Below are 13,487 nucleotides of genomic sequence, written 5' to 3' on the forward strand. Positions count from 1 at the left end.
AAATCTAGGAGTCTGTTTAGTGTATGAGCGTATTATTTACTTTATGATTTTAAAAAAACTCATAGAAGTATTAATTAACATATGTGTCTTGTAGTAAGGTTACAATGAAGTGTTAAATTTTATTCTTTTACATATATAGTGTGGGCGTTATGTCAGAGTGACTGCCAATCTTATACCAGGATTTAGAGAATTCTGTCTTTGAATGCATAGGTTACTAGAAACAGTTCGCAGTGAAATTTAGTCGTGTGAAAGATGTACTCAGGAAATGCAGGTCTAGGAGCGTGGAGGAGTAGTGGTGCGGAAAGTTCAGCACCACCCCCTAGGTACCTCAGAGATGACGAACTTCTGCCTTCGGCTGGTATTCATTGCTACTGTTCTGGTCCATCAGCTGTAAATAACCATCAGGTATACAGCTAACACAGAAAACAATTCTGCCCTCTAGCATTAACATCCTTTGGCTAAGTAATTTTGGGTGCCCCGAACTTTGTAATCGGAGCATGGATTACATGTAGACATTTTTATGTGTTGTATTGTACTTAATAGGTAGACTTCAAATAGATATATCCCTGTCGAAGCAGTTCTAGAATGTTTTTAATAGTATTAGAATTAATTCTCAATTTAAATAGATCAAAGGACATGAAAACAAAGGAAGTATATGAAGTTGGGTTTAGAATGATTTTCGTTATTAAATCCGTGAAAATTTTACCGGGTACAAGGAACCAGTTTGTTACAGGATTAGAAGTTCTCCCTAGATTTCTACCTGCAATTCTTTCTTCTTTGTATGCTTTTGTCGTCTTCGCTTGTTAGTTACTTTATTTGTTTTGTTTATTTCTTTCTTGTTTGCGTCATAGCAAATACAGCCAAGGAGTCGTATAGCTGTATTCTTAAGCAATTATTTCGTCGTGAAGAATCCGTGTCCTGATTTGGTTAAAACTTTACAAGAATGTTTGCCGTAACTGAGGATAAATTAAGGAGTTGGAGAAAATATCAAAAACGCTATTATCCAATGAGGGAGACAGCAGGGAAGAAGAGAACACGAGAACGAAGTGGGGAAGAATGAAATAAAGCAGAGATCAAAATAAAATTCCTTTAATATTGGAACGTTTCAAAATTACTAATTCTTTCTCTCGTGCGCCTATTATTTTTACTGTCTCCCTTTCCCCCCCTGGTCCCCTTTGGTTTTGTTGCGACTTTTATAAAGAGTTATCCAATTCTTTAAAACTAAAGAGACGGATCCAGCCTTCTTTATTTTACCCTAACTTTTTAACCCTTAATAAAACGTTTCTGGAGGAAATTCTTATGAATATAAGAAACTATTCGTTATTATAACATTGAAGATTGATGTGGTATATCGGCCCGTGTAGAGGGCGGACATCTCAGGGTGCTTTTGTACTAAATTCTCTAGTTGTAAGGGTGAACGGGGCACGTGGCTGTAATGAGGGGGAGTTGTTAACTAGGTGAGCGACTGTTAGCTTCTGAAGAATTCTATTCTATTAAGTTTGAATTAAATAGACTCTGACGCGGCAATTCTCCAGCGTCTGGATACCGTTGACCACAGTAGGAAGTTAATTTTAAATTCAAAAGTCTTCAACTTAATAACGCGGTCTCCTGTTTTCCATGCACACGTATCGGTTCTCGGTCTTTGTTACATGCATTGGCTTTTGTAACGAAAAATACGGGAAGCTGACGACAGGTGGCGAGTGGGTGGATTTTGCTGAGACCCTCCCCCGCTGCTCTGCTCCCCTCAGAGAACTAACTGGACAACTTCCGGCTTGTGTACTTTCATTATTTACAGCGTGATGTTTAATAAACTGTACTCGATGTAACGCTGTCTAAACTTTCACCAAGTGTTCTTTGTGGTGCCATCGTTTTATCGAAATGAAGTTTAAAAGGAACGGCAGAAACATAGAAACTACTTCCATATTGAGTATGAACATGGGTGTGTTCTGGGATGTTTCGCCTTGTAGTCTGGTAGACGTTTTAGAGGTGTTTGCTGCCTCCATTAAGAGGGCGTCCTGATGATGGAGGCAATAAGAACCTCTGAAACAGCCAACTTGTCTAAATCTTTTTTTAACCCCAAACGCAGTTTGTACGTCATGAATGTATAGTTACTCGTAAACCTCACATTCACGCCAGGATTCAAGAGAGATTATATAGCCCACCATTTCTCCATATGACAATAGTAGCTGCTGGAATTTTTCTTTTGAGTTGTATGCGCAAGATGTATTACAGGAATGCCTAACCATTTTTTTCTTAGACGAAGGGATTCTAAGCTAGAAGTTATCTGATGAAATTAATTAATATTTATTGTTATTTATTAAATATAGGCTAAGCTCTCCCACTTCACAATGCAGAAAACTTTCCATTTATATGTAATTGATTGATCGATTGGTGTAATACAAGTTTTAAGCCACTGTTTATATGTGTACAGTGATAGGATATCAATGAATGAGGAATTTGGAAATATTTGGAAAGACAAGATATTGACAGTTCAATCCAAAAATTCCCCTAATGGTTCTGATGAAAAGTACTAACAGCTTAGCCAGGTTAATGACCCCACAGAACGAGAGTTGAATACGAGACTTCTCGGATACGAAGGAGGAGTTTTCGTTTCGTATACCAGATTCTTATATAACGAAACCTTCACTCGAATGTGCTTTGGTGTTTGTCCATGTTTTCTGCTGAGTGTCCAGTTTGTTTTATTGAATATTTATCATGTACCAGGTGCTCAGACACTTAAGTGACCAACAGTGGATTATCCATGTGGCAGGCGAAGTTTCTCGTGTGTAGAATAAGATCCATTCTTGTGAATCTTTATCATCATGCGATATTCTTATAACCTACATTCTAGGCCACTCTCTGATACCCCAGTTCCTTGTGATCTGTTTTAATAATATCCTAGAATCTACGTATATGTCTCAAGTGCCCTTTTACTGTTTTTGGATTTGAATTACTTTCTCTGTGTTTTGTTCTCATTCAGATCAATCTGTGTACTTTCCTGAATGTGAGAGAGGCAGTTTCACACCCATACATCATTTTTAATGTACCGTTCATAATCACTGTAATTCCATTTCTGTGCTACATAACCTCCAAAGTTGAAATAGTGGAACTAAACAGAGTATTTTAATTCTAAAATGAGATACTTTTGTTTTTATGGTCCCTGTTTTAAATTCGCCGCTACCTGGCCTTTAGTTTGCTGTTATTACGATATATTTTAGTGTTGGTCTCTCGTTTAAAAAAATTGGAAGGCGCGTCTGTAAATTTTTTATAACAATCGGATAAAATCCCATTATTGTGATGAATTGTCGTCTTGAGAAGTCTTCACGAGAAATTACACCTCAGGGACTCTTTAAAAAGAAAGACAGAAATATGGCGTAGTATTTTATTTTTAGTTCTCTTTTTTCCCAGCAGAGTAATAATTTAACGTCTTCCCTAGTCGTCTGCCTTTTGCAAATTGGTGCACATAATATAAACCTTAAAAAGCAAGCGAGGGAAACATATTTGGGGAAAGAACTGTAGCTTTCATATCAGGCCCCGTAAAACTTAATTTTCAAGGCGTTTGCGTAACTGAGATTGAGATAAACTTTTATATTATTCCACTATTACATTTACATTGTTTAAATATTAGCATCTCTGATGACATCACCAGACTGCGATAAGTATTTGTTACCTGTAATAAACAACTGCCAGATCACATTGTCAAGAGATTATTTATATCATTATTTTGACGTAAATACGTCTATACGGAAGGGTCATTCGGCAAACAAGTGAGAGGAAAACGTGTAAGATCCACATCAACAATGTGTTAATATGGATCGACAACAATGGTCAGCTTGCGTGCATTGTTATGTTACCTAGGAAACGTCATCTGTTTACTCGGCATTGTTTTTAATATTGTTGTAATTAAAGCTAATATATAAACTTCCTTTCCGTATAGACGTATTTACGTCAGATTCTCCGGAACCGTGGTTCCACTGTCAATAACATGTGGCCAGTTCCTCAAAGGTTTTACTCTTAAAGTATTGTATGCATTTGTTATGTCTGTTAGAGCTACGTGGCGTCCATAATTTCCTTGTCTTAACGGTACTAATTGTCCTGTAAAACTCACGAAATTCCTCCGTATGCAATTTCCTTAAATTCTTCTTCGCTTTATATATATTAATAAAAATTATGCTGGTAACGAAGGTACTTTTGAACTGTACAGGTCGGACTTAAATGAGTGTAAACTTGTTATCTGATGGGTGATTTATATTCTCAGAAACACTTGGGTTGGACACGGGTAGCCATCCTCTGAGAGCGCCATTACTGTTTGTGTACCTTCTTATCGCAATCACGTTTAAAGAATGCGAACACTAGGGTTGCCGTCTGAGTTTACGACAGTAAAATATATTTTTTGTGTTTTACATTGCTTTACCACACCATTAGGGGAGAGAAGCAATATTTTAATGTCAAAATTTCCTTCCGTTTTTGTTGTACGTGGTTGGATGGTCGTTTGATTTTTCTTGGTGCTTATGAAAGAGAACATGAAAACAATTTATAAAAGGACTATTTAAAAAAAGGACATAATTTTATTAAAGGTTTTCACATTGTGAAGGAAGAAATGGCGAATGATTAAGTTGGTATTCTGGATGATCAAAGCTGTCAAGGTTGTTATTATTATTATTAATATTAATTAGGTTTTTGATGTTCTCAATTACCAAGTTAATAAACTAATTGAGTTATTATTGAATGTGTGAAAGATGCGTTATGTTACGCTTCAAGCTGTGCCAATATTCAGCGAATAGAAAAATTTATGTATCACACAAATGTTAATGGCGTTCGTTACAGGATTTAGTGTCGATATTTTTTTTTTTTTACAAAAGTAGGCCCACACATATTTTTCAAACATGTTTTTTTCTTCCGATTAAGAATTGTTTCAGCATTTTACTTAGGAAGTTGTTTTGCTTTGTGTATTTCAAGATAAAGACGTGTGCGTGTGTGTTTTCATGAACTTCTTCACTCCTTGCAGGCAAATGGTGGTACAGTACCTTAAAATAGGCCATGACCACTTCCTTCCTGATTGTTTCAGTGCATATTTTCACTCATAATTCTATTCTATACCACAAGAACTGTGCACATGAGAAACCGATGTTAAGTTAAGATACAGACAAGCAGAACAGATGAAACAGCACATGTTATAATTCTCTGTTCTTATAATTATGTCGTCATAGTTGTAGCTTTTAAAAATGTCGGAATTGTTGTATTGACGGCTGGGCATGTCAGTAAAATACTTTACTGCAAATTAGGGCCATTGTCTGACTGCAATTGAGCATTATCAACGTTCGTGACATTCCAAACTTAACGCCTGCAAACGTTTGTTTAGGCGGCACGCAAGAGAGCAGAGCAGAAGAAGTTGCTTTTCTAGGCGAAACTACATTATCTGTGCAAACCCATCATACGATTATGAACTGAACAAAAGCTCATCGAAACGTCTGTTAAATATATGAGATAAATATGATGAATTGTTTTCCAATTTAATTTTGTCCTTCAGTGCTAAGATTTTTTTCTTTACATTATGTATTTTCATGAGCATTTTGGGTTCAAGTTTTAAAAATAGCCTTTTAAAAATTATTTTAAAATGTGGAAAATTTGCAAAAAGACGTTTCACTATGAGTGATATATAAAATAATAAGGTCAAAAAACGCCGGTTCTAAATCGATTTATGCAGTCTAGATTACATGTACTCATTTTATCAGGTAGACAGACATACAACAAATTTTGAGTCCGCCTGATTGGAATCATGTGTAATTATCGCTCAGGTATAATTTCGATATCTGTTGAATCACGGTCACAGGACAGTGTAGATATGAGTTAGCAGAAGCATAACTTACTGTACAAAGTATTCCCCATCCTTTCTTATGAAACTTTTTAATTACATTCTTTACATCTCGTATAAGATGTGAACGAAAATGATTTGATGTTCTCACGGCGGCGAGTATGAAGAATGTCTTCTGGGATGCTGCGCCGAGTAGTCTTATAGACGTTTCAGAGATATCTGCTACCTCCCTCTGTATAATTATGGCGATCGTCCCGATGATGGAGGCAGGAAGCACCTCTGAAACGTCGGTAAACTTATATCACACTAACTACACGACGCAACAATCGAAATCTTTGAAAATGTTCTTCGTCTGTTTCATCTAACTATTTCATTATTTACCGGAGGTAAACCGCGATAAGCCTGAAAGCACGCGTGTTAACAATACACGGCATTGCTCGGTTAGATATTATCGATACGAATAATTTAGTTATTTAAATTGTAGACTAATATGTGTAGAGACCAATGTTCTTTATGTGAGTAATATGTTTGTAATCATTGTTAGGAACTGAGGTTTTAATAATATTATTTTAACTTTAATTTTTCTTCGTTTAATTTTGAAGTGTCCCTCGCGTTTCCCCTTTCCACTGGTCTCTTCTACTTATTTCTCTTCCAATATTCTGTAGGTAAAGTATGCGCAGTGGATCTTTCTGTAGAAAATCTCCTTCTTCCAAACTGGAGCACCTGAACACTCAAAGCAGGAATGGGTTAAAAGACAAACCATTCAGAAACTTCGAATCTCTGCACAGTGCATTCTACACAAATCCATGTCCACGTGATTCAAATTAATAGCCAGGTTTCAGTTAAATAAGGTTTCAGGTTCTTGCGGTATCGAGTTGGTGATGACTCTTCTAGGATGTTGCCCCGTTTAGTCTGGCACAGGTTTACCGACGTTTCGGACGTGCTTATTGCCCCCATAATCGCCCTGATGATAGAGGCAGTAAGCACCTCTGAAACATCGGCCAATTTCTACCAGGTTATACTGCGCAATATCCCGGAAGATAGCTTCAGATTTCAGTTCAACCTGCTACTGATGTTCTACATTTAAATTTGCATGTCGAATTTAATTTTGGTACCTGCAGATCAATTGTAAACATTTTTTTCCTCAAAAGTAATCCCATCTGTAAATACAAAAATATTTTACTATATAACATTTACGTATTATTAAGATATAGGCTTCCAAATTTTGATTTAAATTGTGTTGTGAATGTTTAAAGAGTTGCAGAGAATAACAATATGTTGACTCCGTAACTCAGGGTTTCTGAGTCTCTTTTAGAAATTGCTTCATTCATTCTTATTTATCGACTCGCTGGTCCCAGATTTCAGAGAAACTACTCCTAACTAACTGTTACAAACGGGTTTACATACTAAATAATTGTCTTTAGTGAGATCAGTAATTACTGAGATATTTGGTTCTGCCTTTGCTTGAGAAAATTTTCAGTATTAAGTTTTATCTCTAGTTGCAATTCGCATGTATTCCTTCAACTATTCAATCAGTAAGACGCGTAGTAGCTTTAGATTTTACGTTCTTCATTAAGTTAAACAGCTCATGCCGGTAATAATTACTGCCACATTTTGAAGAAATTAACAAAAATTGTGTTTTATCGTAAAATGTTTTATCATTCAGGCTAACACAGTATTACACATACTTGGCCCGCAAAAAATATATCTGCGGGCTGTTGGCTCAGAAATCTAGCTTTAGTGTGATTAAATTTGCCATAATATTTGTGCCTGAAATTGATGAATATCAAGGCGATTATGGTAAAAAAAATTAACAAAGAAACCTGCTTTTGAAAATCATGTTTAGGCCTATGATGTTACGTCGTTGTTGATTATGATTCTACATTTGTGTTTGAAGTGTTGCATAAACTTCCTTCTTCTCTTTCTGGTGTCCTCGGAAAGACTGTAATTTATAATAACAAACAACCTTTGCTAGAATTCCGTCTCAAGGTTAACTGGATATTGTGGTCCGTTATGAATATAGAATACTTGCTACTTATTTTTTTAAAAAAATGAGACCATGTTATTTGCAGAGGTGAACATTGCAGCATGATTAAGCTATATATGCGTTTTATACGTAAACAGCCAGAAACGAAGATGATCTGTAGATTAACTAGACAATAAAACAGTGGAGTGACACGACAAATATTAACATATTTACTTTCTTATTTTCCTTTTTCTTCTTGTTCTATTCTTTTCCTTACTCTTTCGCCTGTTTGTTATTATATTATTTTGTTGTTTATTTCCTGCTCTCCTTGCAGTGCAAGATTACAATATTCTGAGTAAGACTATAAGTAAATAGTGCTCTGACCCCCCCCCCCACAATTATCCGCCCCCTCAGGGTCTAACAGACGTGAAGTTGCTACACAGTATTGGCCTTCCCGGATGTATTTACAGCCTCTGCTTCTTCTCAGTACGTCTTAGTGGACACTTGTTCTACCATTCGTTAGGAAACTGGGTGATCCCTTGGCGAGGAAAAAAAATTCAGTCACTACAAGACTTAAATGTTTTTAGAATAGCGCAAGTAATAGACGAATTTTTAATATTCTTATTCATAGGTTTTTAATGTTTTATTATGACGTATTTCTGTTTCGCGTTTATAGAGTTGTGTTCCTTGCTTTTTTTGGTTTTTGTGTTCCTTTTTTTGCCCTCGTTTTAAGTGCATTCTGTTCCGTTAGCACCACGTTTTTTCTCCTTAGAAGAATCTCAGACATGTTACGTTATATTCACGGTACATATATATGTGTACGCGTATGTTAATTTTTTTAAACGTGTTAAAGTAACTGCTCTGAATTCAAAGCTATATAATTTAGAAACAATTTTGTACGGAAGTAATTCTCAGCAGACAGTGCCTCAGTATTTCTAGATACGCGATTAACAACTCTCAGTCCAGTTAGTGTTTTTCCAGACGGAATGCTAACTTGTCTTTGAGAAGCAAGCGTTGTTACATGTGCCACTCTTCCTCTCACGCATACGAATATTCAAATGGTGATGATAAAACGAGTCTTTAATTTTGTTCGAATTCCTAATTGCTCTTACTGAATGACATCACGTGAGGTACTTGGTAGAGAGGGAGGCAGGGGTTGAAGGGAAATGGAAAAGAATTTAAAGTGGAAATTTGAATTTCTTCTGGTCTTCCTTTTATATCATCCATCTGTCCCCCGTCGCAGATTATTGTATATATTCCCACGAATCTCATTTTGGTGAGAAACGGTGAATCGCATCTATAATCTTTAGTTTTACGCTGGTGACGTTCAACCAACACCGATTTCACAAACATCCTACAAACTCCGTAATTTATACCGTGGTATACGAGGGGGATCTGAAAATGTTGATTTTGACTTTCCGACTTGTAATTCCGTTTAATTTTGTAATTAGTAACCAATGTTTAAGAAGAACCTATCGGCTCAATCTTGAGATAGAAGACGCATCGCGTCCATTTTTGATACAAAGTAATTTTTACTTAATAGAAGACTGAGGCGATATATTTCACCAAAACTTTGGTAACCATCTACAAGTCTGCACAACGTCATAACTCTGATGACCATACTTTTATATTAGCTTAGGTTAGGTAAGGTTAGTTTTGGTTAGGTTAGTTATTGTATTCCTCTCTGCTTGGTGGAAAGTATTTCTTCATATTCTGCGGACTTTTCCCTCAATTTGTGGTTCATTCTGTATTATATCTTTTGCTCTCACCATGTTCTCAACACGGCCTTCCTAGGCTTGCCTTTATCTTGCTGCAGATTTCTTCCCCATTATCGTTCAACAGTCACTGTCAGTCTCCGATTGTAACTTAGAAAATTACACAAATGAACTTACTAGTAAGTATTTACCGTCATTGGCTTGCGGAGGCATAGCACAACACCAACTTCTGGTCTGTTAAGTGAAGGCTTTTTATCGTCCACTCACCCCATTTTTTATCCCTTTGGGGATAGGAAGGATTTAATCCGTTGGAGTCAGTGGTGGTAGTAACAACATTAACCCCTGGTGTGTTTGTTTCTCGTGATATTAGTCCCCTAACCTAACCCCTCGTTTCTCTCTTGATAGTAATCGGTCCTTTTAAAAAAAGCCGAGAATACAGTTCACGTTCCAGTAAAAAAATGGTTGTTTTTTTCTTAGGACACATGACTTGTTCCGCATTTAACTAGCAGTGAGAATGAATCCCTCTGTTAAGTCAATTTATCATTGACTAAAGTTAAAACATCGAATCAAACAGAAAAAAATAAGGGTTTTGATTGTGCTCTGTACGCATATAACAATGCAGACTTGTAAAATTGTCAATAAATTAGTTTAAAATTTAACATATAGCATCTGAGGGAGAATAACATTAAGATGTCTTAAGCCGACGTTCTGAACAGAATAAACTTAGGAAATTATTTCATTGTGTTCAGTCTACGCTCTTGGTACAAAGATAAAAAAAAATATATAGAAAATACGAAGACTTCTCGCGGCCAAAGTCCGGCTTCATTTCGGGTTTTGCGATGGGGAAGTGGTTTGGTCAGATTTTCCAAGTGTGCCACTGATCACTCCACCAATATCCCTAGCTCATTTATCACTGCCCTAAAGTGACCGACAGGCCCAGACAGCCATCTCATTATCACAATCTCTGTCCTTATTTTAAGCTTCACTTCTGACCTGAAACTTCGCTGCACTCAGGAGTTAAAACATGTCAACGTTAATTCATAGTTTTAAAAGTTCTTTTACTCGTCGCTAGGTTTTTGACGAAAGAATAGATATTAACTCATTTAAAAAGAAGGTACTGGCTGGAAATCGGGCCTAAGACTTGTCAAATATCTCGATAGTGGAGAAAGATACAGGAAGAAATCTGCACGGTTGGTGCCTTTACGTTTGTAATAAAACTAGAGTAATCCAGTAGCCCTTGGTCTGTATAAAATGCTGAGGTTGAAATGAAAACGTAGAGATAATTTTTAACTAACTAATCCTGTCTGATACCTAATTACGTACAATTAATTTTAAATCAAACGGACATGAGCTAATGGCAGGGCGACAGAAGTTTAGCCAACATTTTCTCTGATGCATATTGAATTGTGTATTGTTATTTGGTTTGCACGCGAGTATAATTTCGTTAAAGACAGTTTTCTCCCCGCTTGGTACTTAGTCCACTCTTCTTAAAATTATTCTTATAGTTAACGCCTGAGATGAAACAGTGTCAAGTTACGCACTAGCTAGAAATTAAGTACTTCTTACAGTGTCATAAATAATGAAAATGTTAAGGTTTACATCGATATTGGAATAATTATTTAAAACAAATGTGTCTTTAAAGATAGCACGAGAGGTAAACTATGTTTATACATAATTTTAAGTTACATACTGACAATGTTTAAGAGTATTTCATAACGCAGTGACTAAACTCTATTTTTTTGGAGTTAGTTTTATTTACAAAAAGCAATCATAACTGAGACGAAAAATGATCTTGGCCCTAAACAGATCTTCATGCACAAATCGGCGATGCAGATGCACGCTCGGGAAGCGGTCGTGGCCCATCGCAGCGAGGTGAAGCCCCACCAGTGCCAACAGTGTCTCAAGTCGTTCTCGTCCAACCACCAACTGGTCCAGCACATCCGTGTTCATACGGGGGAGAAGCCGTACAAATGTTCGTATTGCGACCGCCGCTTCAAGCAGCTTAGCCACGTGCAGCAACACACCCGACTCCACACCGGTAAGTACAGACAGCGAAGTCGTGAAGGCTCTTTCTGTAACCACTTGGTCAGAAGCTGCGTACAGGGTTTTATGATCGCTGAGCGCAGGTGAGTTTCAGGAAGAATTGCGAATATCTCAGGGAGATTCATAATTGTTCAAGAACTGAGTACAGGAGGCTTTGATATTTAAAGTAAAAGAGTTTTTAATACTCTTCGAGTTAGTAGACTTTAACAATTTATCAGGGATTAAATGTAATCGACTTTTCTAATTCCTACATACAAATGATAACTAAGGAACTGGGTTATAATTTTCGGATGGTGTAGTGGAATGGTTTTGATTTTCTTCCAATGGGCCCCCCCTTAACATCTATCGCTACAGATATTTTTACCTTTACTATTGAGAAACTTAATTTCTGAATGATCCTTACTTTTGTCTAAATGTATAAAACCTGCTGGTCATTTACAGTCTGTGCTCTAGTAATTGTGTTACACCCTACGACTGCAATAAGATTTAGACGTGACACGTAACGTCAGCTTTCGAAATCGAATTGTTTATTTAAACGTTCAGTCACAAAATACTGATATGTGGTGGACTGTACTTGAAACGGAGTACAATGATTTCTCAATTCGATTTGTAAGTGGATTTGGTTGTGCTCCACTTGGAATATTACATTTTTACTAGAATGGTGCAATGGTCACTGAGTTATCTCGCTTTACATGTGGCCTTCATGGTTGAAGGAAAATAAACTTTTAAGTACATGGATCATAAATTATTTGAATTTGGACTCATTTACTATTTAAATAAGTTCTATGTGATAAGGTTATAGTACAGTTTTATGTTTTAGAAACTTGTTTATAAAGATGACCTATCTTAAGATAGCGCTTAAAATAATGTACACTGACCTATACAATTTAATATTTCCTGAATGTTTTGCTGCCTAATCGAAATAATTGTATTGCCGTTTATAAATCCTTTTAGACATATAATTCTTTCTTTCCATGTCTAACGTTGAAATAAAACTTTGTGTTACGTTTGGGAAGGCTGACTCGTGTTTTCAAATTTATAAGGGCTAAAATGGAAAACTTGTTATAAGGTGGTCTCACAGAAATTCTAGGAAAAATCACTTTAATATAACCAAAGACATTTTTACGAGTTATAAAATTGGAATGTTATATCACACAAATTGTTGGTATACAAGGTTATGGTGTAGGTTTGAAATATTTTTCTGCGAGGTAATATTAATAAATATGCGCGGTAAATATTGAGAGAAATATATCGATATTTATTCAGTGATTATCGTAAAATTTCTTGATGGGGAGATGTTTCAACTGGTTGTTAAGAAGAAATGCTTGTTCATGCAGTTTAAATCAATATGCTGAACAGTGTTCAAAATTGGATAGGCCTACTGTTATGTAAAGAATTTCAGAGTTGTAATTGTAAGTGTACTTGCTGTTGTAAATGATATTTGAAGTGCGGAAACTTGTAACACAGTGAGAACTCTACAGTGTTTAATATTAGACGTAATTATGTACCTGAAAAACTTAAAACGCCTAACCTATAAATCGATTCCGTCTTCCTATATTGAAGGGGATACCCTTTCAGATTGATGTCTATATCGTGTGTACATGTTAACAATGTTAAAAGAATGTATGTAATTTGATACTACGGCAATATAATATTAGGGCTCATTGCTGAGAGTGATTTCTATTCGCAGTACAATTTTCATCGGTTTCTTTTTCTTTTTGTTAAATAAGATTGTTATTCTTTTCTGTTCGGTTGACCTCACTTTGCGAGAAATTCTTTTGACTGTTGAAATTAATCGTTCTTTCATTCTTTATAATCTTAAAGGGTCGAAAAGAATGAAAGAGAAGAAAAGTTTAAAAATTTTAAGGGAAAGAAATGATTCTTAGTACAAGGGGAAGAAAAGTTTTAAATTAATTTTATTTTGGATCGCTGAGTTCATTTTTTTTTT

General features: G+C 36.0%; 1 protein-coding gene across 16 annotated transcripts in view; it reads left to right on the forward strand.

Annotated features, from left to right (window-relative positions):
- Nucleotides 1-13,487, forward strand: part of dati (zinc finger protein datilografo) — a 592,807-nt gene that overhangs the window by 484,687 nt on the left and 94,633 nt on the right. For 14 of the 16 annotated variants that reach the window (XM_087349115.1, XM_087349116.1, XM_087349117.1 and 11 more), the window contains one exon: nucleotides 11,303-11,534. In XM_087349115.1, the coding sequence (XP_087205241.1) occupies nucleotides 11,303-11,534 (232 nt within the window). Of the gene's footprint in view, nucleotides 1-139; nucleotides 406-11,302; nucleotides 11,535-13,487 lie in introns of all 16 variants that reach the window. The other 2 variants (XM_087349119.1, XM_087349118.1) reach the window with 2 other exon arrangements.

Source organism: Zootermopsis nevadensis, unplaced genomic scaffold (genome assembly GCF_977971745.1).
Source record: "Zootermopsis nevadensis isolate Lab colony 2312 unplaced genomic scaffold, Znev_1.0 Znev_ptg000015l, whole genome shotgun sequence".
Lineage (NCBI taxonomy): Eukaryota > Metazoa > Arthropoda > Insecta > Blattodea > Termopsidae > Zootermopsis > Zootermopsis nevadensis.